The 27240-nt window shown below is 51.5% G+C and overlaps 1 protein-coding gene across 2 annotated transcripts; it reads left to right on the plus strand.

Moving 5' to 3' along the window:
• The first annotated feature begins 5499 nt into the window (after window positions 1-5499).
• On the plus strand, window positions 5500-27195 carry BNIP5 (BCL2 interacting protein 5). Of its 2 annotated transcripts, XM_044776562.2 has the most exons (12): window positions 5505-5958; window positions 13024-13646; window positions 14602-14721; window positions 16229-16293; window positions 16523-16763; window positions 17809-17940; window positions 19028-19089; window positions 19391-19631; window positions 20504-20635; window positions 21547-21611; window positions 23002-23259; window positions 24885-27195. In XM_044776562.2, the coding sequence occupies exons 2-12, from the start codon at window positions 13028-13030 to the stop codon at window positions 24918-24920; spliced, it is 1971 nt and encodes a 656-aa protein (XP_044632497.2). In that variant the 5' UTR covers window positions 5505-5958; window positions 13024-13027; the 3' UTR covers window positions 24921-27195. The 2 variants fall into 2 exon arrangements, with proteins under 2 accessions (XP_070371101.1, XP_044632497.2); XM_070515000.1 differs by lacking the exon at window positions 23002-23259 and having other exon boundaries at window positions 5500-5958.
• Window positions 27196-27240: the final 45 nt, after the last annotated feature.

Genomic DNA, 27240 nt, shown 5'->3' on the forward strand with positions numbered 1-27240 from the left:
GAATGGTTTTTACATTTTTTGACGGTTGAAAAAATTTTTTTGAAGAATAGTATTTCATGACATGTGAAAATTATATGAAATTCAAATTCCAGTGCCCACGAATAAAGTTTTATCAGAACACGGCCACGCTCATTTGTTTACGAATTACTCATGGCTGCTTTCTCTCTCTGAAGGCAGAGCTGAATAGCTGCAACAGAGGTCACATGTCCCACAAAGCTGAAAATATTTACCATCTGTCCCTTTACAAGATAGCTTTGCAAGCTCTGGTATCAATGATTCCATCGACAAAAGTTTAAAGAGAACCTGCCAGTGAAGGCCGTGCTATTCTGCTCCCTGTGGGTTTCCTATCCTGCTAGGGAGACAGTCACAACCCAGGATGACAAGTGCTAGGATGGGGCTGCATGAGGGGCTCAGGGGGGGTCTAGCAGAGGCCTCTGAGCCGCACTGAGGAGGTCAGGCTAAGCTTCTCTGAGGCAGTAACAGCTAAACAGAGACCTAGAAAGTGAGAGGGAGGTGGCCACGTGAAGAGAGGTGAGGGGAGGTTGGAGGTGGCAGGAAGAACGTTCTGGGTAAAGAGAACAGCACGTCCAATGGCTGAGGGATCATGGCTTGTTGAAGGAACTGGGAGATGTTTGCATTATCATTTGCATTATAGGCTATTTCTCGTTAAGCCAAGTTTAGTTTGCATATGAATAAATAATTGCCTATACAAGGAGCTTGGTGATATAAGCAAGGAAAAGGAAAGGTCAAGTCATTGACTGATTGATTCACTCACCCATCCATTCGTTCATTCATTCATTCATTCAGCAAGCATTGATTGAGCATCTTCCTAGTGCTGAGCACCGGGCTGAGTCCTGAGGGTACAGAGGAAAACAGGACAAGGTTTCTGTCCTAACCTAAAGGTCTAGTGAGGAAAGGAGATAGAAAAATAATTTCCACAGCTGTGAGGAGTGCCCGCACTGCCATGTCAGAGAGACATGTTATTCAGAGGCCATGTCATTTCCAAACCCCTTCTCTCTGGCCACCTAGTCATTTTCCCAGCCTCCCTTGCAGTGGGGGTGGACATACAACCTGTTTTGGCCAATAAGACATAGGAGAGACCTGCTGAGAAGTGTCTGGGAAAACTCATCAGATTAAAGATGAAGCCACAAATGGCACCACCCCTTTGCCCCTCTTGCCTGCCTTTGAATAGGATTGTGATGGTGGCACAATGGATCTGTGGCAGCCATCTTGTGATCATGAGGTGGTGAGTCTCAGGACAAAGCTGGTCCTTGTTGGCATCATCGAGCTGCTGCACCAAACCTGGAACTGCCTACCTGCGGGGACTCCTAGTTGGAGGAGATCGTTACACGTCACCACTACGTTAGCCAGTGCTTCTCAGCTGGGGGGCTTTTGGCCTTGAGGGGACATTTGGACTGTGTGGAGACATTTTTGGTTTTTACTACTGAAAGGGGGGTACTACTGGCACCTATTGGGTAGAGGCCAGAGATGCTGCTAAACATCCTACAATACACAGGACAGCTCACACAACAAATAATTACTTGGTCCAAATGTCAATATAGCCAAGGTGAGTAACCTCAGCTTAAGCCATTGTTGACCAAGTGTTTCCTTTACTGATGCTGAGAGGGTGAGAGCCCGGCCAGAGACACAGGCAGGTGGGCAGACCAATGTCCACCTTAGGGCACCAGAAAGGGAGTGCAGGGAATTATTCCAGCTGGCTTCACTCACGCCACACTGTTAGTCCTGGAGCCAGTTCTGTGAGGGCACTGTGGGCCGCCGTCCCTCGGGTGAGACCTCCTTGTGGGCTCCTCCAGACCCAACTCTGCCACTGTCCCAGTGGCTGGGCTCATGGGAATCACCTCCTTGAAGTTTCCCAGCAATCCTGCAGGGTCGGTGTCATTCCCATCCCACATCTGTGAAAAGTGGGGATCAGAAGAACAGCGGACTGTGTGGCTAATGACGTGCTTTGCAGACTGACCGACACGTTTTAACCTGCCGTTTACTAGCAGTGTCTCTTAAGCATTTTATTTTACCTTTTTGAGCCTCACTTTCCAGATCTGTAAAATAGCAATACCTACTTTGTAAACATTATTATGGGGGTAAAAATAAATAATGTATGTAAAAACTCTTAGTACAGGGTCTGAAGTTAAGTAAACATTTCCTGAACGGCTGCTGTTATTACTGTTACTAATAAGCCCATGGGGATGAGGAGCTGGGGTGGCAGAGCATCTCTGTCCAATTCAAAGCCATGCCATCCTGATGGTCACCTGAGTTGCCCACTTGCAGTGGTGATGCAGGAATGACTGAGAGAGGGGAGATTTTTGGGAGACACTGGGGGGACAGGAAAAGTCCCTGAGGCAGGGGATCGTGAATGGGAATTGAGATTCATTGAGCCATTTAGGCACAAGACCTAAATTCAGTCACTTTGCACAGCAACCAAAAGAATATTCTGAGACTATCTTTTGGCCAAGGGACTCCGGTCCTGGGTCCTGACCTGGCTTGGGAAAAGGTGAGGTCACAGCCTTTCAGGTATCCCTCACTGAGGAGAGGGGAGAAGACATCGCTCCAGGAAGCTCGGTGGGTGGGAGGCCCAAACCCAGGGTGGGGGCTGGACCTGGAACGGGCGCAGTGGAGGCAGAGAGCGTGGCCCGGGGAGGGAGGGCGTGTTCACGCGCTGGCTCCTTGCTGCTGGGAATCACCGAAAGCACAGGCTTCATTTCCATCATGCAAATATTCTTGCTGGGATGGGATGAGATTTCTGGGAATCGGGGTTCGAAACTCAGGCAGGTTTGAGTGTCCCTTGAGAAAACTGTTCCCTTTACTGTGTCACTCAGAGCTCCCCACTCCCCTACCCCGACATGGCTCCCAAGACCAGGGGGCTCTCTTCTACCTTCCTCTCTTAATTTGATGCCTTCATTCTCTCTCAAGACCAAGGTTATCTTCTGTGTCCCTGTGTTGCAGACCTAGGCCACACAAGAGGGTAAACAGTCTTTCTAAACAAATAAACATACAGATTCTTGGGAAAAAAAATTCTCTCTCTGTTTTGTGAATATACCACTATTTCTTCATTTTACTGTTAGGGCATTTGAGTAGGTTCCACCGTTTGAGGTTTTGGCTGTGACAAATAGTGCTGACACGAGCACTCTTCCAGGTGTTGTCTGTGGGGAGCACGGGCATGCGTTCCCACTGTGTGTGTACTAGTAGCGGAATTGCTGGGTCACAGCCGGGGCGACTATTCAGCTCTAGCAGATATCGCCACTCAAATTTCCGAAGTAGTCGTACCACTTTTTACTCCCACCGGCGGCATATGAAAGTTCTGGTCGCCCCACATCGTCTCTGACATGTGGCATTGTCAGTCTGAGAATTTACAACTGCAGTGACACACAGCAGTGCGGCTGAACCTCACAAACATGAAATAGAGTGAAAAAAGCCAGACGTAAGAGAAAACACGCAGTCTGATTCCTATTCCTATGAAGCCCCCAAGCAGGCTAAACAACCGAACCTGTTGGAAGCCAGGATGGAGGTTCCCGTGAGAAGCATGAAGGGGTGCTTCTGGGGCGCTGGTAACACTCTGTTTCTTAACCTGGGTGCTGGTTACGTGGATGTATTCCTTTGTGAAAATTCATCAAGCTGTATACTTAAGATTTGTGCACTTTTCTGTATGTTATACTTCAATAAAAATTTCAAAAAATAATCTCTCTCAATCTTCTTTTCCCTCCTCTGTCATCTGTCTTCACAGCACTTGGTTGAGAACTGTCCCCATCAAAGTCCTCTTCATGGTCGTGTGACCGGTACAGTTGCACAGGGCCCGCACTCAGAAGAGCCTGAAATTGGTTTCATGCTCTGCTGTCTCTGTCCTGACACTCTTAATACTTTTTGAACAAAGGGCCTTTCATTTTCAGTCTGCTCTGGGCCTCACTCTTTACATAGCTGGCCCTGGCCACAGGCAGCTGCCAGTGTCTGTCCACAGATCCCCACCCAAGGCTTGGTCTTTGACGGGCACTGAGGACAGGGCTGGGTTGCCCTTCTGCCTGATTAGAGAAGGTGCCAAATGCCCACAAGGGCCCCAGGATGGTTGTCCCTCGGGTGAGAACTGGTGATCATGTATACCTGCAGCCGGAGTTACTGGGTCACAGAGTGCGTTCCGGCACCGTGCCCCGCACGGCTCGCTGCCTCTTCCAGCTGTTTTTGTGTTTAATCTCTTTTATTGTGATTAAATATACATAACCTAAAATGTGCCATTTTAATCATTCTTAAGTCTACAGCCCAGTGGCATTAAGGACATTCACATTGCTGTGCAGCCGCCTCCACCATTCATCTCTAGAACTTTTTCATCTTCCCAAACTGATACTCTGCACTCGTGAAACAGCAACTCCCCAATCCCTTCCGCGGGCTTCTGTGACTTCCTGTACGTGGGTCTCTCCCCCAACCACACTGTGACCTCCACGAGGGCCGGGCCAGGCCAGGCTTATCCACCTCTGAGCAAGAAGGAGCACGAGTGATGTGCACGGGGCCCGAGGAGGTGGGTAAGAAGACATGGATTCGTTAACAGATGAAAAAGGTGGGATATAATTTAACCCTTGTTTGAAGCCTGGGTCGGCTCTCAGGCTAATCCGTTCTCTAAATTCAGTGTCGAGACAGTGCCTGGCACACAGCTGGATCCAAAACCTGTTTGCCAACACAATGAATGAAGCGTTAATAACTCTGCTACCAACAGTGTAATATTGGCTCTTTACGGAGCACTTGCCAGGTACTGGACGCCCTTAATACACAGAAAGAACTTAGAAAAGTGCCTGGCACTCCACAAATGATCTTGTCTTCTTTATAAGCATTATCACATTTGGACCTGCAATCAACCCTCTGAGGTGTCCACTCGTTTTTTTTTTTTTTCCCCACTCGTTTTTTGAGTGAGAAACAAGCTCAGAGACATGGCCCCAGCTGGAGGTCACACAGCTGGCAGATGGTTCCAGTCTGGGTGACTTTGAAACTCAGTGATTTCAACATTTACTTTTGAAATATCTTATAAATAAATAAATATTTACACTCTGGAAATTGTAATTTGTAATGCCTCCCCATGGCAACTAACCAAAACAAGATTTCTGACATTTTTCCCTTTTGTCTAAATAAAACTAGTTTTTCTTTTCTGATTATAACCATGTATGTACTCTCTCTAAAAAAAAAAAAAGAAAAAAATTCAGGCACTACAAAAAGTGAAAATGTGAGTTTTTAAGACTTTTCACAATGTTTTGTCAAGATTCGTGGTGACCCTATCCAGGGGTAGCAGGATTTGGAAAACACTCTCCTTACCAACTGCTCTTTCCAAATTTTGTCTCCAGATCAAGAAATACATGGGTCGTGTTCAATGACCTCGCTTTCTAGATCCCTCCCTCTTCGGAGTCCTTCAGAAAGAAGTGAGGGAGGGTGTGGAGGTGGTAAAACCGTCCCCTCCATTTCCCTCACCTGCGTTTCCCATAAGGGCTTGTTTTTCGTTCCGTGGACTGGCCTATCTCCAGCTAGACCTTAGGTTGTTTACTGAGCATTGGTTTCTCATTGGGGTTTGGGTGTCATAAGGAAGTTGTCAAGTGAAACTCTTTTTTTCCCAGGTAGCTGAGGTGAGTGAGCCTCCTATTGCTGGAGGAGCGGGAAGCAGCCTGGGGATTGGACGGGACGGGGCTGTAGTGGGTGGGCCCTGGATTGGCTGCCCATGAGCTCAGCTCCTCGCAGATAATGATTATATATACTATGACCAAAGCATCTTCTGAGACGTTCTGGACATTGGCAGCAGCAACAGCAGCATCTTCTCTCTGGGATTGCTGGGCCTGCTGCTCCTCATCAGACACAACTTCCAGCTGACAGGGAGTGATACCCAGCCGCTGCGGGGGTACCTGACGCAGAGCTCCCTGGTCTGGAGGTTCACCCAAGAGCGTCCTGGAACTCGAGTGACTTTCGTGGTCCGAGGTTGGTTGAATGATACTCTTTCCTTAGGGGGCTGGAGCAGTGGGTAGGGGTATCTTCGGGTCCTGAGACGAGGGTAGACCTAGGAGTCAGACGCTTGGGTCCAGCCCCAATTCTGCTTCTACCTGGGCCCTCGCTGGGCCTCAGTTTCTTCATCTCTAGAAAGACAGAGCAGATCCCAATGGGGTGTCACGCAAACAGCTCTGAAGTAACTTGGACTTACAAGCTCTGAACTCAGGTCCCAGCCCTGCTGCTTACTAGCCCAGAACCCTGAGCAAGGAACTGCACTCCCTTGGGCCTCAGTTTCCTCATCTGCAGAATGGGGGCAGCGTTACATACCTCTTCTGCTCGTTCTTCTATTAGATGCTGTAGAGGGCAAGTCATAGACTTTATGTGAAGGGACGTAGAAAAGGGAAGCTTCATACGAACAAGTTTTATGTTTACGTCTGGCTGGAGTAAAGTTCTATTGCTTTAAGGTTCTTGGAAGCTAGTCCGAGGACAGGGAGATCTTATGAAAAGAGCTCTGGTGGCTCGCTGCTCTGACGGGATTTGAGGGGGACTGTAGCATTGCATTGCCTGTGGTCTTGGATGGAGGACAGATGGGGTGGGGATGGGGTGGGGTGCGGTGGGGGCACCCTCGGAGCACAGACTCTAGTGTTGGATGGAGGGGAGTGGTGGGCGTGTTGGAGTTCTCCAGCCTTGTAAATGACGTCCCCACTGCCCCACCCCAAGTCTGCCCCACTGCTGTCACAGGGCCTGAGGTCCCCCATTAGGAAGTTCATTCTTTTGGGTTGTGCAAGATCCTCAAAACATGCAAATCCCTGACCTTTTGGAAAATAGGCACGAGGTGATAAGTGTGTGTGGTGACAGTAAGGAACAGGCAGATGGTTAAAGTCAGCCCGTTACACGGAGCTGTGGGTCGGCCCAGGCAGAGCTGACACCTCCGATGGTGCCATGTGGCTGCTCAAATGCCGCTGTGGGCTGAGGCTTTGTGCAAAGACGCCACTGGGTGCAGCTGTGGTCGGGCCCTGGCTGGAGTGTCTGGGCCTGGGCCTTGTGTCTTTAAGTGAACAAGGATCAGCTGGGGAATACCCAGGGGAGGTGTTCTGGCAGGGGACGGGTCTAGAAGCAATGCGATCTGAGGAACTACCAAGAGACTTGAGTCTTTAGGGTGATGGACTGAGACAGAGGACTCCAGGGGTACTGGGACCTCTCCTCAGGGGTGTGACGGGTTGCCGCCAGCAGAGTCAGCTCAGTCTGAAGGGGACTTTCCTTAAAATCCGGGCTGGCCGGCAGAGGAACGTTCTCCCTCAAAGGGTGGTGAGTTCCCATTGTGGGAAGTATTCCAACAGGGATTGCAAGTCTGCCTGTCAGTAGTGGGGCATAAAGGAGTCTTGTCCTCCAGGAGGAGGGGCTAGATCTTTCTCGCATCCCTCCAGCTCTGGGAACCTGTTAGGACCCCACCACGAAGAAGGAATACTTGAATTGTTACCATCTAACACCTGGGAGGTGGGCATGGGAGCAGGACGGGTCCAGTGTTGAGGAGGAGAGAGGACCACCTTGTCCTTGACTCGAGTGCTGCCAGTGGAGGTTGGGGTCCCCCCAGGCCCCCCCTCATTACACTGCACGTGGGGAAGTGTGAGCTGCATCACCCCAGGAGCCCCAGTGGAAGGCTTTGAGCTCCAACAGGCTCAGCTCTCACCCTGGGGGTGCGGAGTGCCCGTGGGCCCACCTGTGCCGAGGAGAAGCAATGTGAGTTCAGGGCGCAGACTTGACCCGCCAGCCCCCGACTGGCTTCCAGCCAAGGGGTCCGTGTGCCCCGCATCGTGTTTGCAATCTGCCTCTGAGGTGCAGGTGTCTATACCTGGGCACACGTAAACACATGACTCCGAGTGTACAGGTCACGGTGGGTATGGGTGTGGCTGTGGTTATCTCTCTCAGTGTGAAATAGCAGATTCGCTCACCTGGAAGTCCTTGCATGTGTGTGTCTATATTTACGGGAGGCCACTTGGTGTAGGAGAGAGAAGAAATAATTCAGAATCCAGAGGAGTGGATTCAAGTCCCAACTCTCTCCTCTTCTCGGCTGTGGGCAAGTCTCTTAACCGTCAGAGCCTCAATTCCCCACTGTCGGCCCCTCTGACTCACAGGGTGTGGCCGAGATGAAGTGAGATAATGTGGATGGAAGGGCATTCTGACCGCCATGTGGCAGTTTATGGGTGAGCTAGCTGTGTTTGCACGTATCTGTGTATTGTTTATTCATTCCACAAACACCAAAAGCCTCCCAGGCAGTGTGGACATGGAAGGGGACCACGCAGGCTCGGGTCCTCTCTTTGGAGCTTGGAATTAGACTGGGAAGGCAGACGGTAAATAGATAAATAATTATTCCCTTACCCTTGGGGTGGGAAAAATACAGGACGTTCTGGGTCCACATAGGTTTATAGTGTACATGTGTGTATTTCTGTGACACATCAGTGTCAGCTCGTTTGGGCTGCTATAACACACTCCCGCAGACTGGTGGCTTATAAACAACAGAATGTTGTTTCTCACTCTTGTGGAGGCTGGAAGTCTGGGACTGAGGCGCTGGCAGAGTTGGTGTCTGGTGAGGGCTTCCTGGTTCGTAGACCAGGTCTTCTCTCTGTGTCCTCATAAGGTGGAAGGGGTGAGGGAGCTCCCTGGGGCCCCTTTTGTAAGGGCACTAATCTCATTCATGAGGGCTCTGCTCTCATGACCTCCCGAAGGCCCCATCTCCTAATAGCATCACGCTGGGCGTTAGGTTTCAACACATGAATTTGGGGTGGGGGGAGACACAAACATTCAGTTTACAGCAATGAGTGTCTGTAGGTTGACTCTGGGTCCACACATGCGTGCCACACACACTCCTCCTTGGAGTGACCAGCTTTTTGTTAAATATTGATTGTGTGAACCACAGGCGTGGAGAAGGGAGTGGCAAGGTCTCTCTGTGAAATGGCGCCAGAGAGGTTACAGAGTAATACGGCCGGGGGAAGAAATCAGAGAATAAATATATAGATGAGGTCAGTGTACACTTTAGAAAATAAACTAAAAACAGCAGCATGCTTGGGAAAAACTGGCAAACTTCCTGCTCCACGGTAACTCAAGGTCAGCTCTGTGCGCTTCCCCTGGCACCTTGTTGGTGTTTTTAAGCATGTCACCAGGGAATGTCACTTCCTACCAGAGGTTCTGTGAGCTGCCGATCACTAGGGTATTTCCGAGCAGACTCGGACTTTGCTCTGAAATCCACCTTCTGCCAAGGCAATAAAGAAGTTTATGAGGGCAGCCAGGCTTCTATCCAGTGAAAGTCAGCTGCTGTCCCAGGGTGACAGGTCTGGAAGCAAGCAGGTCCTGGACAGCGTGGGACTCCCTGTGGGTCAGGTGGAACGTGGGTGAACCCCCAGGCAAAGTAGGGGCCCAGAATAAGATAAACAAGAGAGGAAAAAGAAAGTCTTGTTTTGATGAATTCTGAATAAGCAAAACTTTGCAACCAGAAAATCTGGAAGGATTTAATTTCAGCACACATAGAATTTAGTGTGCACGTGTGTGTGTCGGGGGATAATATTAAAACTCAATCTTCCTAGAGTGTAGAGACTTTAGAAGTCTGAGAACACATCCGCCTCAGAGAGGACCTTCCAGGGTGACTCCCTGGGGGCGGCTGGGTTTGCCCTCCTTGGCCAGCCACACTCTCTCAACCCCGGGGCCTAGCATTGGAAGACAGAATCTTCGAGACATTACAGAGGAGGAGTGGTCAGAGGTAGGAGGAGAGCCAGGCCAAGCTGGGTCACAGTTGCCCAGAGAGGAGAGAGTTTTCAGAAGAAGGAAGTGGGCATGGTATTAGAGGCTGCAGCATCTCGAGAGACAATGAGGAACAGGAAGAGGTCACTGGGTTTTGGATTAGGAGGGCTCGGCAGGTCCTGGAATCTCTCTTCACGGGGGAAACCTCTTGGATGGCTGAGGCCACACGTTGCTCGTCCCGCCTCTCCCTCCCTGGGGCTGGAGCAGCTGCTGCATTTGGCTCTTTTTCTTAGCCTCCCTCACTACCCTCTGGGCTCAAGGCACTGTTGCTCCAGGGAGGCAGTGCCCAAATCAAGGCAGTTTTCTTGAAAAAACAGCAAGATGGAAAAACATTGCCTGGCAGAATTATACTGCTGCTCTGATTAGAAGTAACAGAGTGTCCTTTGAATGCGGTAGGAGGACGCTGCAACCATCGGCAGTGGCGAAAACCGTTTCCATAGCAATGACGGGTTTGTATAAGATTACTGCGCCTCTCTTCCCATTAGCTGGGGAAGGATGCTCCGGCTCTCTGTGCGATGGGCCCCCTTGAGCCAAGTTAGCATAAGAAGACGAGGGGCTGAGCCGAACAAGGGTGTCCTGTGTGTTCGGCTGGTTTGGCGGTTTTGTTATTTGAACAGCTTCTCTTCCAACCCCATCCACTTTGCCCTGCCCACAGGAACATACGGAAAAAGCAAGGAACTCTGACACCATTCAGTAAATATTTCTGGCTCAGCTGACTTGGAGCTTAACATCAAATAGACCTCCCACCTAAATTTGTCTTCTCTTAAGACTGTGCTACTGAAGAGAGAGCAGATGTCAGGGGAGTAGAGCATTACTGTCACCACCGCTGACTCACGTCCCCACTCCTGCCCATTGGAAGACCAGCGCATTCTCTTTGAGGGCACACCCTGCATCTTGTTCATTGTTAATTCCCTAGCACCGAGCATAATTCCTGGTGCACAGTGAATGCTTACTAAATGTTTGTTGAAAGAAATAAATGAGAAGAAAGAAAAACATTTTCTCCTATGATTTCTTCTCTTTATCCCACCCCACACTGTATTTCAGAAGCACAAACGCAAGCAGCCTCTGAGGCTTTCGAGAACATCGACTGATTCCCATGTAAGGCACAGACGAGTGTTGCTAGAAGTTCGCGTGTAACCCAGATGTCCCTTTTAAGGAACATTAAACAACCTATAAAGCTTTCCGAATTGCCTGCCTACTCCCCGGCCCGTTTTGTGCTTTCCCGCAAGATTGTCCACGTGTCGGTGTCAGCCGATGACCTCTCTCCTTTCTTCCTAGAACCGTGCTTGAAAGAGGGAAGGCATCCTGAATGTCACTGTCGCCTTCAAATCTCTCCATGTTTCCCCAGGCCCTTTCTTCTCTCTCTTTATGTATCTTCCTCACATTCACAAGGATCCTCCACATCTGAAATCACAACTATAGATTCTTATTTTTGCCTCTAAGCTGGACATAGTAATACAGTGCATTTTAAAGTAAAAGAATCAGTTGGTAAATGCAGGAGATGTGATGTAAATACATAATACATGCATAATTCATACATAAATACATAACGCATTCCTTAATACTTAGTAAATGCCTGGTGAGTCTGTAATTACAGATTAGAGTAGGCAATCCACAAATCTGAACTCCACAGGAATCTCTGGGAGCTCAGGTTTGGGATTCAAAACCATGGTTTATTTTTATTTTAACTTCCACCAAAGGGCAAAGGGTTTCTGAACGACTTTGGAAAAGTTGGAAAGCCCCAAGAATTTCAGATTAAAGGCACACAGATGAACTGCCCACACTGCAGCCCACTTCAAACGCTGCCCAGGACTTGGGGGGGAGGGGGCAGTTCATCTGTCATTGCCATGGGCAGCTGCTTCATCCTGGATGCAGACCGGAAGGGTCCCTGCTGCTCTAAGATGGGACTGGTCCAGATACGTTTGTTGTATGTTAACTATGCGTCCAGAGACACCTTCTGTATTGGACCATTGACTGTGTGTGTAATACACTATTCATTTGTTTCGTAAGAACTTACTGATGTCAGTGATGTGCCGCCATTGTTCTGGGCACTCAGGATTCGAGAACTAGCAAGACAGGCAAAGGGGAGGGAGAGAGACTCAGACAATGAACAAACATGGTGTGGTAAGTTAAGAGAGGAGGGGATGCTGATGTGGGTGCATAGGGAGGGCCTCTATGGGAAGGTGACAGTTGAGCAGAGCCCTGAGGCAAGTAAGGGAACACACCATAAGGCTGTCTAGGGGAAGAATGTTCTAGAAAGAGGGAACAGCTGGCGTGAAGGCCCTGAGGCTGAGTGGGCCTGAGGGACAGCAAGCAGGGCTGTGTGAATGGAGTGGAGTGAGTGAGTGAGAGGTGACTGGACAGGTAATGGAGCCAGGTCGTGTGGGGCCTTGCCGGCCATCGTAAGGACTTTGACTTTGACTCTGAGTGAAAAGGGAGCCGTGGAGGCAGGAAAGCGCCATGCTCTACCTCATGTTGTAGAGGCCCTGTGGCTGCTGAGGGGAGAAATCACAGGAAGGAGGACAAGGGTGGAGCAGGGAGAGCAGCTGGGAGCTCCCGCAACGGTGCAGGTGAGCAGGGACAGGCCTGGACCAGGCGGCAGTGGAGGAGGCGGGAGGCCTGGCGAGCTCGGGACAGGGACGTGAGGCAGCCAGCCTTGGTGAGGACCAGATGAGGAGTGAGAGAAAGAGGGGAGTCGGGACCACTTCACAGTTCTGGCCTGAGCAACTGGAGAAAGAGAGTGCCCTTGACTGAGCTGTCACCTTCTTAAGAGCCTGGGAGATGGGCAGGCAGGTGTTCGGCCTGTCTTAGAGGGGGACACTGGGCCAGAAAAGCTACCTGAAGTCCCGAGGGGCGGGACTGGGCCTCCTGCTCCAGCTGCATTCGTTTCCTGTTGCTTCTGTAACAAATGCACAAGCTCAGTGGCCTGGGAACAGCCCGACTTCGTTACTGCAGTTCTGGAGGTCAGGGGTCCCTGCAGTCAGGCTCGGGGACTGATGTCAAGGTGTCGGCAGGGCTGGAGGCCCCGGGGAGCCGCGGCCCGGCTGTGGATCTGGGGGTGTGACCTCCCGCAGTTCCGTTTCTTCCTCTGGAAAATGGGGACAAGGGACACCCCCTCCCAGGTTGTCGAGGACTTGAAGGGAGACGGCAGCGCTGAGTGGCTTTCGCTCACCCTGACGGACAGGGTGGATGGGGGGGGGGCGGCCCGCCCAGGCGGCGCCTGGTGGCCTGTCCTAAGGGAGCTGTTTGTTTTGCTTGCAGCACGATGGAGCCTCCGCAGGGCCCGAGGAGGAGAGCAGGGTCTCTGGACAGGACACGGGACCCCAGGAGGGACTCGGACACGTGGGACTGCCGGTGCCTGTCCCTGCCCACCACCCCCTCCAAGAGGGCACTTCGCCGGACGGCCAGCGAAGGGGCCAGACGCCCCGAGAGCCCAGCCCCGGCTGCGGAGGCTCAGGGCGCCACAGCTACAGCCCTCAGCCCGGAGGAGAGCAAGGAGTTCCTCCCCAGGGAGCAGAGGTCTCCGCAGGACGCCAAGAAGGACAAGGCCCAGAGGTGGGCCCCGCAGGGGTGGCTGAAGACCCTGCTGAACATCTTCCTGAGGACAGGCCTCGAGGAGCCCAAAGAAAAGGCCAGCAGGAGGGCGAAGGGGAAAGATGGCCCCCCGCAGCCCGCGGAAACCCCTGAAGCACCCGGGGAGCTGGCTTCCAGGAAGAAAGCCCACGACAGGAAGGCCAGCCGCAAGAAACACGGTCACAAGAAACGCTCTACCGAGGAAGCCAGGGGCGCCCCAGAGCAGGAGGTGGGAGGCTGGGAGGCAGGACTGCCCGCGATGGCTGCTGCCGTGTGCCCCGAGGAGGCTGACCTGGGCCCAGCTTGTGGGGGTGAGCAGACCGTGCCCGTTTCTATAGTAATCCCACCACTCCACCCCCAAGGGCTAGGGTGCTATAAGCTGGCTCTTGAGACCTCTCAACAGAGGGGACTGTCAGGGACAACACCACTGGGAAATTCCTTTGAGGCAGAATGGCACAGTGGCTGAGAGCTTGAGGTCAAACCGCCCATGCACTAGCTGTGTGACCTGGGGCTGGTGACTTTCCTCTCTGAGCCTCATTTTTTTTCATGGATAACATGGAGATAATAACAGTTGCCGCCTCATGGGGTGGCCGTGGCCCGGAGCAGGCACAGGGAAAGCGCTCCATAAAGGACAGCTGTTATTGTTAAGTACTCTATTTCCAGGACGATGGACCAGGGAGAAATGGGAAGGCAGGGAGGGAGGAGAAGAGGGAAGCCCTACCCCCCGACTAGTCCATATGTGAGGACTGGGGGTGGATGCTGGGAAGTAAAAAGAGCCCGTGGCTGGGGTCTTGGTTCTAGATCTTCGTTCTAGAATTGGCTCTGTCAGGAATAAACTTGCTGTGTGACCTTGAGCAAGTTGCTTCCTCTCTCGGGAACCTTTGATTCCTCATTTGCAAAATGAGGGAGCTGGTCCCCAAGGTGCCTTCCTCTAGGGTCCTGGAGTTGGGTGCCCCACAGGCACCTGGAAAAGGATGGAGCTTTGCCCTGTAGCACTCAAAACTCAGCATGTTTTTAATGGGGAGAAGAGACCCAAGGAAGATCCAGGATATTTTGGGGGTTGGGAGAAGGATGTCTGGGTTGAGGCAGCCTCTTCAAACTGAAATCTCGGCGGGTCTCTGATGCTCTGGTTGAGGCTAGAGCTGGCTGCAGCAGTGCCAGTCCTGCTGTGGCTCGGGCGCTGTTTTATTGTGTCGATTAACAAGGTCAGAAGAATGGCACTGACACCCACACACCCACACACATTTGCTTTCATCTTTGTTCCAGGCAGGGTGGAATCTGATCTCCACTGGTCCTTGTGCATCGAAGGCGAGGGTGCTGGAGTCTCCGAGGTTTCTTCCCAGGACGCAGGTCGCCAGCGGGAAGAGGATCTCGCACAGCCTGACCGTGAGTCAGAATCTACTTAGTGTCCTTGTTGCCTGCAGCTGGGGTGGCTGTTACAATGAGGCAGATGGCTCTGCTTGACCGCTAAGACCTTGCGTGGTCGCTCTCAAAATGCGTGTACTGATCTCGCTCCTTCTGCTGATTCTCGTCACATTTCCTTATTTTGGAGTTTTATTGAAGGGATTCTCAGGAATCAGAAAGGCTGCTGGCAAATGCTCCTGCCTTATGTGTTCGTGAGAATGGGACTTTTTAGAAGTCTTTTTAAATTTATAGAATAGAGGAATATGGAATTTATATTTATATTTTTAAATATATAGAAGAGTGCAAAGAATAGTTCAAGGCATACTCATATACTCACAATTATTAACAGTTGGCCATATTTGCTTTGTGTATGTGTGTATAATTTTGTTACTGAACCATTTTTAAGTAAAATGACGCTTCATCCCTAAATACTTAAGCATGCATCCCCAAGAAATAAAGACAGTCTCATACACAACCACCATACTGTTATTGCTCCTAATAAAATGAGTAATGTTCTATTAATCTAATTCCAATAAAGAATGGGCATATTATAAAAGATACAAAATGGAGGAGCTATGTGTCTGTCAAGGAATAGCTAAAAGGCGTTTAATTGGTTATTCTGCAGGGTGTTTATTTTACATGCTAATTCTGTTCTCAAGGAATAGAAGCGAAACAGGATTTTTAAATGAGAGAGAAGTGAAGTGAGGGGTGAAAAAAACCCCTGCAGACAGCTTGGGAACAGGGAAGCAAGTGTGTTTGCTCCTAAACTGATCAGCGGGCAACCAGCAGAGGCCACTCTAGGCTCATCGTCTTTGGATAGGTTGACCGGGGTGTCGAAGAAAACCATTTCTGTTGTTCGTGGCTTCTCTGTAAAGATTTGATATGTGGTGGAGGCGCCATCGCGGCAGGCTGGCTATGTCCTGCCTGTTGGGGTCCCTCCGTCTTCCACCTTAGGCCAGGTCTCCACCATTTCCCCCACTGGAATTAACCAGGTTGCAAGATCAGCATGAGATTTGCAAAGTATTTCCAGGCACAGTCCCTCATTCGATGGCCTGTCAGCTTCAGAGGGAAGCAAGACAGGGATTATGATCCGCATTTCACAGGGCAAGAGAAGAGGGCCCGGAGAGGTTAAGAGACTTACCCAAGATCACACAGCTTGCCCGACCCAAAGCAGATATTCGTCGATCTGTAAAGTTCAAAAGAACAGTGGGGCCCAAGTGGAATGCTTGAAGGGCTGACCTGAAATTTCCTGCATAAAATTTCATGCTTTGGCCCAGTACCCTTCCCTGTGGACCTTTCTAATCCTCTCTCAAAAGGACCAGCCCCAGGATGTGGTGCTTTCCCCCCTTCCTTGGCCTAAGGAGCTGTTTTAAGTGGACCCTTACTCAATACAGAAGGCCCAAGTTGGTCTCAGAAGTCCAAGACAGTGACTAGAAAGAGTTCTCTGTGCATCTAGAAGGATTAACTGGGGGCATTTGCTTTCTTCCAGAGGATGCTTGCATCCAGATGATAGTGGAATTTCTCAAGAAAGTGGGAGACCAGTGGGAAGAAGAGGTGAGGAGCAAACCGTCTGCGTAGACCCCCAGGGGCTCGCCGCCTTCCCCCCCTCCTTGCTCAAGCCCACCTGTCCTCCTGGGCCTCAGAGCTCCCCTGCTCTAGGCTCTGTCGCCTCTCTCATCTGGGCCCCTCTGAACCACTTGGTCGCTCTTCACTTGCTTCTTGGGGAGCTGTCCCCTCTCCTCAAGGTCGGGGCCTGACTCAGTTTCTCTCATCTCCCACACAGCAACTTCAAGGCCCTAAGCTAGAGGCGGCTCCACAAAATCCATCACCGGCCCTCAGGAGGAAATCTCAAAGGAAGAAGTCTGGTCTCAAGAGAGCCTTTTCTCTTAAGAAGCACGGCTCCGAGGAGGCCAAGAGAGCCGGGGCTGCAGACGTTTTCAGTGCAGAGTCCCGGCCGCCCAGGAGGCCCACCTTTCTGCCCCTGTGTGTTGGGGGCCAACGGCCCTCCACCTCCGGCAGCTTTGGTGAGCAGACTGCCGTTACCATAGCAACACTGCGGCTGCTTCCAGCTCCGGAACCTTCCCCAGGGCTGGAATTGGCCATTTTAAGAGCTGCCTTCCCTGTTCTGACTTTTGCTCTACCCTGAGCGCTGTGGGGAGGGCTGTGGGGAGGCAGGATGGGCTGCCAGCATGTCACCTCCACACTCGACAGCTCACTAAGGTCGAGGCAACCCAGCTAAGCCCCCTATGGAAATTGTGTTTGGGAATTCCCCCACCGCAGCCTCAGCTTCCACGCCCTGGCGGGGGGTAGCAAGTGCAGGAAGGAACTGGAGCCTGGGAGGCAGGAGACGTGGGTGGTGAGCTGTACTTTCTATGTCCTTCCCCATCTCTGCGCCTCATTCTCCTCACCTGTAAAATAAGACACTTCCCGGGTGCCTATCTATATCTCCATCAGTCCCCACAGCCATTTTATGGTATTATTATCCCCATTTCACAGATGAGGGAACTGAGGCTCAGGGAGGTGAAACAGTGTGTTCAAGGTCACATGGCTCGTCAATGAGGGAGCCAGACAGAGCTAGAGGGAGAAAGGATCATCCTGGCTGTCCGGGAGGAAGAACCTGGCAGGCCCACCTGGCCAGGGGAACTTACATTTTAAAAAGGAGGGGGCAAGAACGAGTGGTGGACTTTCAGGCCACAAGGGGAAATGTTTTCACGCAGCGGGATTCTGGACGTGATGTGTTAATTCGTACCGTGGGATCAGGCATTCACTCTCCCACTCGAGGATCAAGCCAAGATGGTAGAGGGACGAGGTTGCCAGGGGAGGGAGGTGTGGGGAGCAAAACCTAGGAAAGCCAGTTGAGTGGAAGTGCAAAGGGATAACGGAGCTTGGTCTGGGCCAGTAAGCCCGAGCCCCAGCCCCGCCCGCCCCCCCCCTCCAGCTCCCCTCCACCCTACCAGGCCTTGGCGCGCTCTAGCCTAGAAGGCACTTTAGAGGCTCTGCTAACTTCTGTGCAGGAGGTAACACCCTTGGCCTGATGAAACACACCCCCCATTTCATCTTGCTTCTCAGGCATGGAAGAACCTGAAGTCCAAGAGGCCTTGTCTACAGATGTCGGTGGTCCAAGTCCCTTCGAGCTTTCCACGCCCGCAGGAAGCTGGGGACCAGAAGGGGACTCGCAGGTGGACGGAGACACGGAATCCCGTCAGTACGCCCCCTTCCCCTGAGGTCCCTTGGAACCTGTCTGGCCTGACCCCTCCACCTGCAGAAGGGAAACTGAACCAGAGATTGGCAGTGGCCTGTCCTGACGTGCCTCTGAATGCAGCCGGTTGTGGGGGGCAGCTAGGGCCCCAGAGCACAGGCTCCGAGCTGGCCTGTGTTCCTTCACCTGTCTGAGCCTCGGCTGTAAAACCACCATAGTGGTGGCGCCCTCCATGGTGGGGCCAGCGTAGGGCGATGGAGGGCAACATTGGCCCGTGGCAAGGGCTCAGAGAGGGTGTGACTTTAGGGCCTGGGCTCCGACCTCTCCCAGCTGTGTGAGCTTGGACACAGTACTTCATCTCTGGTCTCAGTTTCTTCATCTGCAAAATGGGGAGAATAATAATAGTCCCTACTTCCTAGAGCATTTAGAGCAGTGCCCATTCACAGCTGATAAATGTTAGCTGCCAGTGATGGTTATTATTACTGTTGTTAGGCAGCCCAGCTTGAGAAGAGAGCCTCAGGAGAAGGGGGCAGGGGCCGTAGGGGAGAAGCTCCAGAAATGGTCGCTGCCATCGCTATTGTTGTTATTTCGTCACCGGCAGAGCCAAATCTAGGATCACGGAATCACTCTCAGTTCTGTGTGCGAAGATACTTTTAAAAGTCTGCTTCCTCCACGTCCATGCTGCCTGGTTCGCTTTTCACAGAAAACGTGCCTTGAAGGGAATTAGAAGGGCTCTTGCTGTACCTAGAGGAGAAGGAAGGTTTGGGGACTTGTGGGGACCAGGCCTTTCCAGGTGGCCTTGAGACACCTTCTCCTGGAGGCAGGGGCCTGTCTGTGCTCCTCCTGCCTAGCAGGGCCCATCTAAGCTGGTGAGAGGATGAGTGACTATGTTCCCATGAAACCAGCTCTGCCCTCAGGCCTCCTCTGCGGGTCCGTGGGGGTCCGATGTACGGGGACAACCGCAAATGCAACCTCCTTAGCGCCTGTGAGAATGACCCAGGGAGACACCGGGCCTTAGGAAATGAAACCTGACTGTGGAAAAGCTTTTCTCAGCACGAAAGTGTAAGCGGCCCCTTTGATCTTTTTCAGGAGAATTCACCCAGAAGATCACTGCCCTACTCCAAGACCCGGAGGAGCAGGAGGGAGAGAAGGTGAGGAGGATGTGCCCCATGTGGCCCCTGACCCTCACTTTGGACACCCCCACCCCTGCCTGGCACAGTAATTTCCCTGCCCCTCCCCCAATTCTGCATCTTCCCGGAAGCCTGCCCTGACCCCTGTGGGCTGCACTTGTCTCCTCGGCTCAGAGCATCCATTGCTCTTCTCCCTGGGCCGCACCCTCAGCCCACAGGGGGCCTCCGTTTGTTTCAGAGGATGTTGGTCTCTTTCCCCAGCTCACTTGCCTTCTCCTCAAAGTCAGGGGCCCTGACTCAGTTTCTCTCATCTCCCCCACAGCAACTTCAAGTCCAGCAGCCAGAGGTGGCTGTAGAAAACCTGGGCCTAGCCTGCAGAAAGAAATCCCAAGAGAAAAAGCCCAACTTCAGAAGAGCCTTTTCTCAGAAGAAATATGGCTTCAAGGAGCCCAAGAGAGCAGGGGCTGCAGATGCTGCCAGCCCGGAGTCCCGACCACCCAAGAGGCCCAGCTTTCTGCCCCTGTGTGTTGGGGGCCAACGGCCCTCCAGCTCCAGCAGCCTCGGTGAGCAGGCCTGGTGTTGCCATGGTAACAGAGGCTGCCTCTGGCCCCGAGGATTCCTCCAGGGCCAGCTGTGCGGTGTCGAGTTCAGTCTTGACTTTTGCTCTCTGCTCTGAGCAGAGACGGGAGATGTTGGGGGGGGGGGGCGCTGTGGAGAGGACAGAGGGGCTGGTTGTGAGCAGGAGCCACCACTCACAGTACACGCCCTCACCCCCATACATGCACACATAAACACTTGAAAACAAAGGCAGTACGAGAGCGGTGCATCTGTTCATCAGATAAGTGCCTCAGAATCGCCTGGAAAGCTGATAGAAAAACAGACACCCAGGTTTGATGAAGGAGGGTATGGCCTGGACCTCTGCTTTTTCACTCCTCCGAAGTGTGAGGACCACGGGTGTGCAATGATTCCCCTGACATTTACGGAGTGCCTACTACACGCCGGTTTCCCTCATGTTATCTCATTGAACCTGCTCGCAACCCTGGGAGGTCAGTCTCATACTCCCATTTGACAGATGGAGAAAGTGAGGTTCAGACAGGCTAAGTGACTCGGCAAAGCCTCGCAGAGTTAAACGGGAAGTGGGTCCACTCGGTGGGACCTGTTGGCAGGCCTGCTTGTTTTCCTCCCAGACTGTGAGGAGGCAGAGAGGGTTGGTGAAGAAAGAAGAATGAGATTTCTGGAGGGGGCAAAGAGCACTGTGAACTCCTCTGAGGCGGCTCCAGGGGGGCTGGGGGTTTACCCAGGAGCCTGGGAAGCCAGGACCCCTCTGGTGCCAGTGCCTTTGAACAGCTTCTCATCAGAACCTGGATTCAGCGATGTGCTTGCGGATTCAAGACAGGTGCAAAACACACCCACGCCAACTCCTTTTTGCCCTCAGATTTGGAGGACCTCAAGTTCCAGGAGTCCTCGCCTGCAGAAGGGGGTCCAGCTCGGTCCTCAGAAGCACCCTCCCAGGCCAGAAGCTACAAGCCAGAAGAGGGACCGCAGCCGGATGGAGCGTCTGAATCTAGTTAGTACCACCCTGCTCTCACCTGCGACAATGGCTGCCTGGGGCTGCCCTTTGGCAGGGATTTCACAGGCTGAGTCCCAGCAGGGAACTGGGAGGGCAGCTGACAAATATTCCAGGAGGTTCTAGAGGGACAGCAAGGAGACAGGACTGGCCTTTCAGCAGGGGCTGGGGGGGGGGGGGGCAGGGTTGCAGCGAGAGCCTTCTTCAGGTGGAGACACCTGTCTATCCTGTGGGATGTGACTTCACCCCACCCCCTCCCCATCGGTTTGCTTGAATGTTTCATGCAAAATCCTTAGCTTGCTTCGGGTCTCAGAACCCCAGAGGTGCACTGGCAAACAGGCTGGTGTGGGGTGGGGGAGCCCTGATTTGTAGTATTTGCAGATTTCTGTGGTATAAATATTCTCACCATGGCCAATTTCAAGCTGCCAACAGTTTACAACAATGGGTCCACAAATTTCCTGAATATTTGCAATTGACTCTTGGTATGAACAGCCACTTGCGCATGGCTGTTTATAGCCCAGGTCGATGGGCACATTCCCCCAGCATCAGCAGCCACAGTGTTTCCCCTCCCTGCGTCCTGATTAGCTGCTCCTGGTCCAAGCTCCCATCCCTGACCACACTCCTCTGTAGTCTGGATAAGGGACATTGGGAGGTCTCAGTTCCCCCATCCGTCAAACAGAGCTGTGGTGAGGTTTAGCAGGTGAGGCTCAGCAGGCCAAAGCCCCTTTCTTTCCATAAAGCAAACCCCAATGCAGCTCTCATGCTCCAGCCCTGGTTTAGGGGAAGATTTTTCTTTGCCTTTCATAACTAATCTGTGTGCTGTGTTTTAGAGACAAAATACATCTGTCATCAATGGATGTGTTGTTGCAGAACTTGTCAACAGTCCCTCAATCCTTCTTTATTTTCCTTAGAGGAGCTGATCATGCAGAAGCTGGTGGCCCTTCTCCAGGAAGCTGGTGGCCAGTTGGGGGAGGAGGTGAGGACTGCTTGGTCTCCCCAAGGTCAACCCTGGGGGGGCCTCATCAACCCACGACTGATACCGGAGTTCAATCCCCATCTTTGCATCTGGACAACCTTGGGCGTGTCCTTCAACCTCTCTGAGTCTCGGTTTCCTCTTTTGTGAAATGGGGGATTAATATCTACTTGACAAAGTTTAGTGCCTGTATGGAAAATGCCAGACATGTAGCAGATGAGATAAATGTTAGTTTAAAACAATATAAAGCTCATGTGGCTCCCCTAGTGCGAATCCGCCTTGCATGGCCCACCTCCCTGGAAACCTCCTTCCCCTGGTCCGGCCTCCCGGTCCTGCTCATCTCGTCCTCTGCCAACTCTCTATTCTCCCTGTCTCAGCACATGCTTCAGCATTTATGTGGGCTCTAATTCTTTCGAGCTTTTAGATTTTCCTCTCCTGCTAGATAGCCTATAAAGGAAGGTCCCCTGCCCTTGAAAACCTCACAGTCTGCTTGGAGAGACAGACGCAGACCACATGTGAGGAGGTGTCAGTGGGAGCACAGTCATGGATGAGTAATCAGTGTTGGGGACACTGTTGGTGCCTCCCTTACCACCAGCGTGCACACCGGCCCAACTCCCAGCGCCGGCATCCTTTTGCCTGAGTCCACATGGCAGGCCAGCATGAACACTGTCCACCTCCCCGGGTGCTGCCCTCAACCACTGCCTGATGGGAGCTGGTATACACACACCCCAGCTACCTCACCCTTGGGGGCATAACTCCGAGGAGTGTGTTCTACCCGTGAAGGGATTAGGCTCCAGCTGCCTGCCTGCAGGGCTGCCTTCCATCTTTGTCCCGGGTCTCCATTCCCCCATCACTGGTTCCCAGGATCTCTTACCACATACTTGAGCTGCACCTGAGTCCTTGTCGCTGGGTCTGCCTCTGGGGGAAAGCTGACCTAAAACATTTAGGTATGAAGAGGAGGTGTGTAGGTCAGGAACCAAAATTCATCCAACATCTACTCTGCAGGAAACATTTTACATAAAGTACCTCACTTAATCCCCCTCCCCACAACAACAATGGGGGAGGGAAGGGATATTATTATTCCCACTTGACACACGACCAAACAAAGGCTCAGAGAGGTCACACAGCTACTAAATGCAATTGAAGCATCACCTATCTGAGTCCAAAGACCTGCACTTTTTTTCCTCTTTGTCCTGCTGCACGGAGCTGGACCTTGCAGAACAGATTCTGAGAGGTGGGGAGGGGGTGGAGGAATGGAACAGGGGGAGCTCATCACCCATCCCCAGGCCACTGAGGCGCCCAGCCTGGCTGTGTGCAGTTGGGGGAGGGTCAGCTCGGGAGAGGGGACTAGCTGCCAGCAACACTGATGACCCACCTTCGTTTCTGCTTCCAGATCGGGCGACACCCCAGCTTGAAGAGGTATTCTTGCAAGCTCTCAGACTCCTCCCTTAGAAAGCTGGCGGCTGCCCTGGGCAGCCGGGAGGCCCAGTCCACTGCGCCCCACAGGAACCTGGCCGAGGGATCCTACCAGTTTGCCTTCGGCTTGGCTAACACGTTTGCTGGCAACAACAGCCACACCGTCCTCAGCCTCAGGGGCCTACACTTCAGCTGCCACAGTTACACCCACTTCCCACACGGGGAGGCCCCGCAGGTGAGAAAGGGCAGTATGGCACAAGTGAAAACAGGCTTGTGGGCATGACAGGACCTCCTTCCTGTCCTCTCCCCTCCCCTCCTTAGTTCAGGAGTTGGGATCCAGCTCAGACACCACCTCCTTGCTGAGGCCTTCTGAGATGATTCTACACCACAGGGACCTTTTCTTTTCCAAAACCCTCACAGGCTCTACTCGCTAATCAGCATCTTCTTCGTTTGGCTCTGGTCTCTAGCTGTATGTGCATTTTCATACTGTTGATAGCAGTGTGGAACATGGACTGGCCACTACCCTAGCTTGCCTCCTTCTTATTTCTTGGGTTCTGCTGCTTGGCTTCCCAATTCTAGACTGTCATAGAGTTTGAATAGCAAAGGAGAGGAAGATTCCACATCAAATAAAGGATGGTGGAGATAGATGAGAAGGACGTGTGGGCTGTTTGGTTGAAGGCTCCCAGCAGGCATCCTTCCCCACCTTTCCTTGGTAGATTGACTAAGGGTAGGGCCTCCCCTGGTGTCCCCGTCACTCTTCTGATTGCTGCAGGCTTTTCCTAGTAACCCCCACCGCACCGAAGGCTCTGCGTTGTTTCCTTTAGAGAGAATACTCATCACTGATTTTTTTAAAGATCTGAGTTTTCATGTTTTCTGGTGGACGCTGAAAAGTAATTTTCTCCACCCTTTTCAAATTCCCTTAAGATAACCTGCTTACAGACGTTTGGCCCAGATCTATAGCGTAGATGCTACTGAACGAAGGTGTGACTTTAAAGAAGGAAATTTCTGTTTGTTGGTGTTGGACAAACAGGATCAGAGCTTCTGCATCTAGATGGTCCCCGGAAACCAGACCTTTACTGCGATGATGTCACCATCACAAACATTCTGTCTCCTTGTCCCGGAATTGCTTTCAGAAGCCACGTGATGAGTTTCTTGAGAAAGCTGGTCTTATTTTATGATGCTTGTACCTTGTCATTCGAGTGTGCTATGCTGTGCTATGTTGGCTCGTGTCCCTGCTGGGAGCTCCTCGTGACCTTAGACCTCCCTTTTCTCAGCCTCACTGTCTTCTCCCGGAGAATGGGGATGTTACAGATAGTTTGCCCTCTAGGATGGGCTAGGTAATAGCTTATGGAGTGACCTGAGTTCTTTACGAAGGATATTATAGAAACAGTTCTGACATGCTCAGTAGCCCTAACTCCATCTTCTGATTTTACTAACCATTCATTCATTCACTTCACTCATCCATTCAACCAGGAAATATTGAGAGCCTGCTGTGTGCCTAACTGTGCAAGGTGCTATGAGGGCCTGGGGGAGCTTCTGCTAGTGGAAAAGACAGAATGTTTACTGATGACAAAATTAAATGTCAGTTAAATGCCAAATTAGTGGTAACGGAGGTCAATGAAGCAAGTTGGTTCTGGGAGCCTTCAGGAGGTGGCAAGCGTCGATTCTGAGGATGGGGAGGCTGTAGATGGGAAGAAGGTCAGGAGAACACTGTAGGCAGGAGGTACTGTGTGAGCGAAGACCCAGAGGTGGGAGCTAGTGTGGTGTGTCAACGGGTGAATGAGAAGTCTGTTGTTATCAGGATGGGATCCACAAAGAATTGGGCTATGGCTAAAACCTATGTATTTTTTTTCCTCCCAGAACATTGCAAGTCCTGAGACCCAAAGTCCAGATTGAAAGCTGTGCTTGCACCCAAGTTCCGTTGAACTAGCCAAGCAATTGGTGGCTTTAGCCAGGAGACCCTGAAGATGCTTCATGATGTCCTAATCCATGCTTCACAGACACAACAGAAGAGGGGACAGCCATCCTGTGCCCAGGCTGCGCTGGGCTTGTTAAGACAGAATCCACAGAGCGTTCTTCCGTGAAGCTGGAGGCAGAGGCCGTGCTGGGAGAAATAAGCCTTGGACTGGGAGTAAGGAGGCCAGGGCTCCGCTCACTGAGCTGCCTTAGACTTGCTGCTGGAACCTGCACATGCCTCCTGTCCTCTCCAGACCTTGGATCCTGGGCTGGATTAGTCACCCTCGGATCCCTTCTGGCTCTATCATGCTGAAATCTCTCCAAGGAGAGGAAGTGATTGCTTTTACTCTGGGGCTAAATACACCCACCCCTCTGAGCTGGAGGCAATCTTTAAGTCCTCACTGAATGAATGAATGAATGAATGAATAATGGGGAGAACTCCTGAGATCCCGGCAATTCTACCAGGCATTCCCTGGGAGGCCTTAGTCTCAACCGGAATTGCACAACCACTGATTCTGTCTCTAATTTGAGGGTTAGGGAGGAAATGAGGGAGTTACCTCAAAAGGCATTATTAGTCCAGGAGTCAAGGCTCTTGCAATCTCAGGCCACCCTTGTGCTGACTTATGTGCCCTTGGGTGAGTCTCCTGGTTTTTACTTTCATTTAAAAGACTTACTAGGGGCCAGCCTGGGACGTAGTGGTTAAGTTCACACGCTCTGCTTCGGTGGTCTGGGGTTCGCAGGTTCGGATCCCAGGCACAGACCTAGCACTGCTCAACAAGTTGTGCTGTGGCAGGTGTCCCACATAAACTAGAGGAAGACTGGCACAGATGTTAGCTCAGGGCCAATCTTCCTCATACGCACAAAAATAAAATATTTATTAAATCCTTTATTTTATTTATTTTTTTATCATTGTGTATTTTCTTGATGCCCAGGGGCTAAAAATGTGCCCACTATCACCTGGAAGGCCTGCTGACGTGTTTTCAGATGTTAGTTTTAAAAATAAATTTTTGTTGAATCTCTCACCAGCATGCACATGCATTTAAACACATGTACATCTGCGTGCGATGCAGAATTCATTCAGTCAACCAACAGTGTTTAATGCCCATGTGGGTCTGCAGATGCCTCCAGGACTCTGTAGGCCTCAGGTGCGGAAGCCCTATGGATTGGGTGTCCCTGGTCTCTCACAATACTTCCTTCTGTCCTATAATTCTATGACCAGCAAAATGAAGGTGGTACCTGGTACCTCTTTGACCCCATGGGGTTTTGCCAAGAGTCAATGAGAAAATGAATGTGAAGAGTTCTGAAAATTACAAGGTGTCATATCTGTGTATGTTGTTATTCTTATTAGAGCTACAATCTGGGTAGTTTTCAGGAACTGGGGGAGGGCTTCAAGCTGGATCACCATGGGTGGTTGCACCAGAGTGCACTGCTCAAGAGCACCATGCCTCAGGAAGTGCTATTCCCTTCCTAGACATTGTGGATTTATAGATTTATGATGACGGTATTCCAACTGATGGCAGTAAAGTGTCTTGAAGTGTCTTAAAGGGGCTCCTTTTTGATTTTGCACAAAGGTGAGATGTGGGCTGCTAGAAGCTCTGCCTTCTGCACAGCTGAACAGTTTCAATGACTTGATTCAGGTGGACAATTTGCCCTGTGCCTACTGTCTATATACACGTCTGACAGGGCTATGAACATAGCCCTTGAACATTGCCTGGAAGACATGGCCATAGGGGAGAGGGTGTTAAAACCTGGATGGCAAACTCGATCTTGTTACCCCCGGTGGACATTGTATTGCTGTGTTGAACCTGTGGCGGGCACCGGAGGACGGGACTGGGAGGGGAGAAGCCAAGGGCAGAGAGGCCCTGTCTAAGGATGGGATCGGCTTCAAACTGGAAGCAAAGTTTTAGGAAGTGCAACTCAGCATGTTTAAAAAGCCATTTAGGGTTATTGCTGCTTCTAAGAAGTGGAGGAGAGGTGAGCTATTTATGGATTTATTTTAGGTGGTGGTCAGGAGCGCAGTGCCAAACGTGAAGGATCAGAATCAGTTTTGAAATGAGGGTCAGGAAACTTCTGTTTGTATTTTCTTATTTGGAATGATGTTCTTTAAGCTGTATGAGTGTTTGGTATGAGTTCCCGATGCTGGCGTCTGTCTCATTTTTGTACTGTGTTATTTAAGCAAATAAAGAAACCGACTAGCACAATGGTCTGACCTGGATTATTCACAACGGAAGCAACAAGGGGGCCCACCTGCCACATCCAG

The sequence above is a fragment of the Equus asinus genome, chromosome 8, assembly GCF_041296235.1.
Source record: "Equus asinus isolate D_3611 breed Donkey chromosome 8, EquAss-T2T_v2, whole genome shotgun sequence".
In the NCBI taxonomy this organism is placed as follows: domain Eukaryota; kingdom Metazoa; phylum Chordata; class Mammalia; order Perissodactyla; family Equidae; genus Equus; species Equus asinus.

Coding starts and splice junctions, on each gene's coding strand:
- BNIP5 (XM_044776562.2), top strand. CDS start 13,028: ATGGAGCCTCCGCAGGGCCCGAGGAGGAGAGCAGGGTCTCTGGACAGG. Junction 16,764..17,808: donor CTCCACCTCCGGCAGCTTTG/GTGAGCAGACTG, acceptor CTTGCTTCTCAG/GCATGGAAGAACCTGAAGTC. Junction 23,260..24,884: donor CACACGGGGAGGCCCCGCAG/GTGAGAAAGGGC, acceptor TTTTCCTCCCAG/AACATTGCAAGTCCTGAGAC.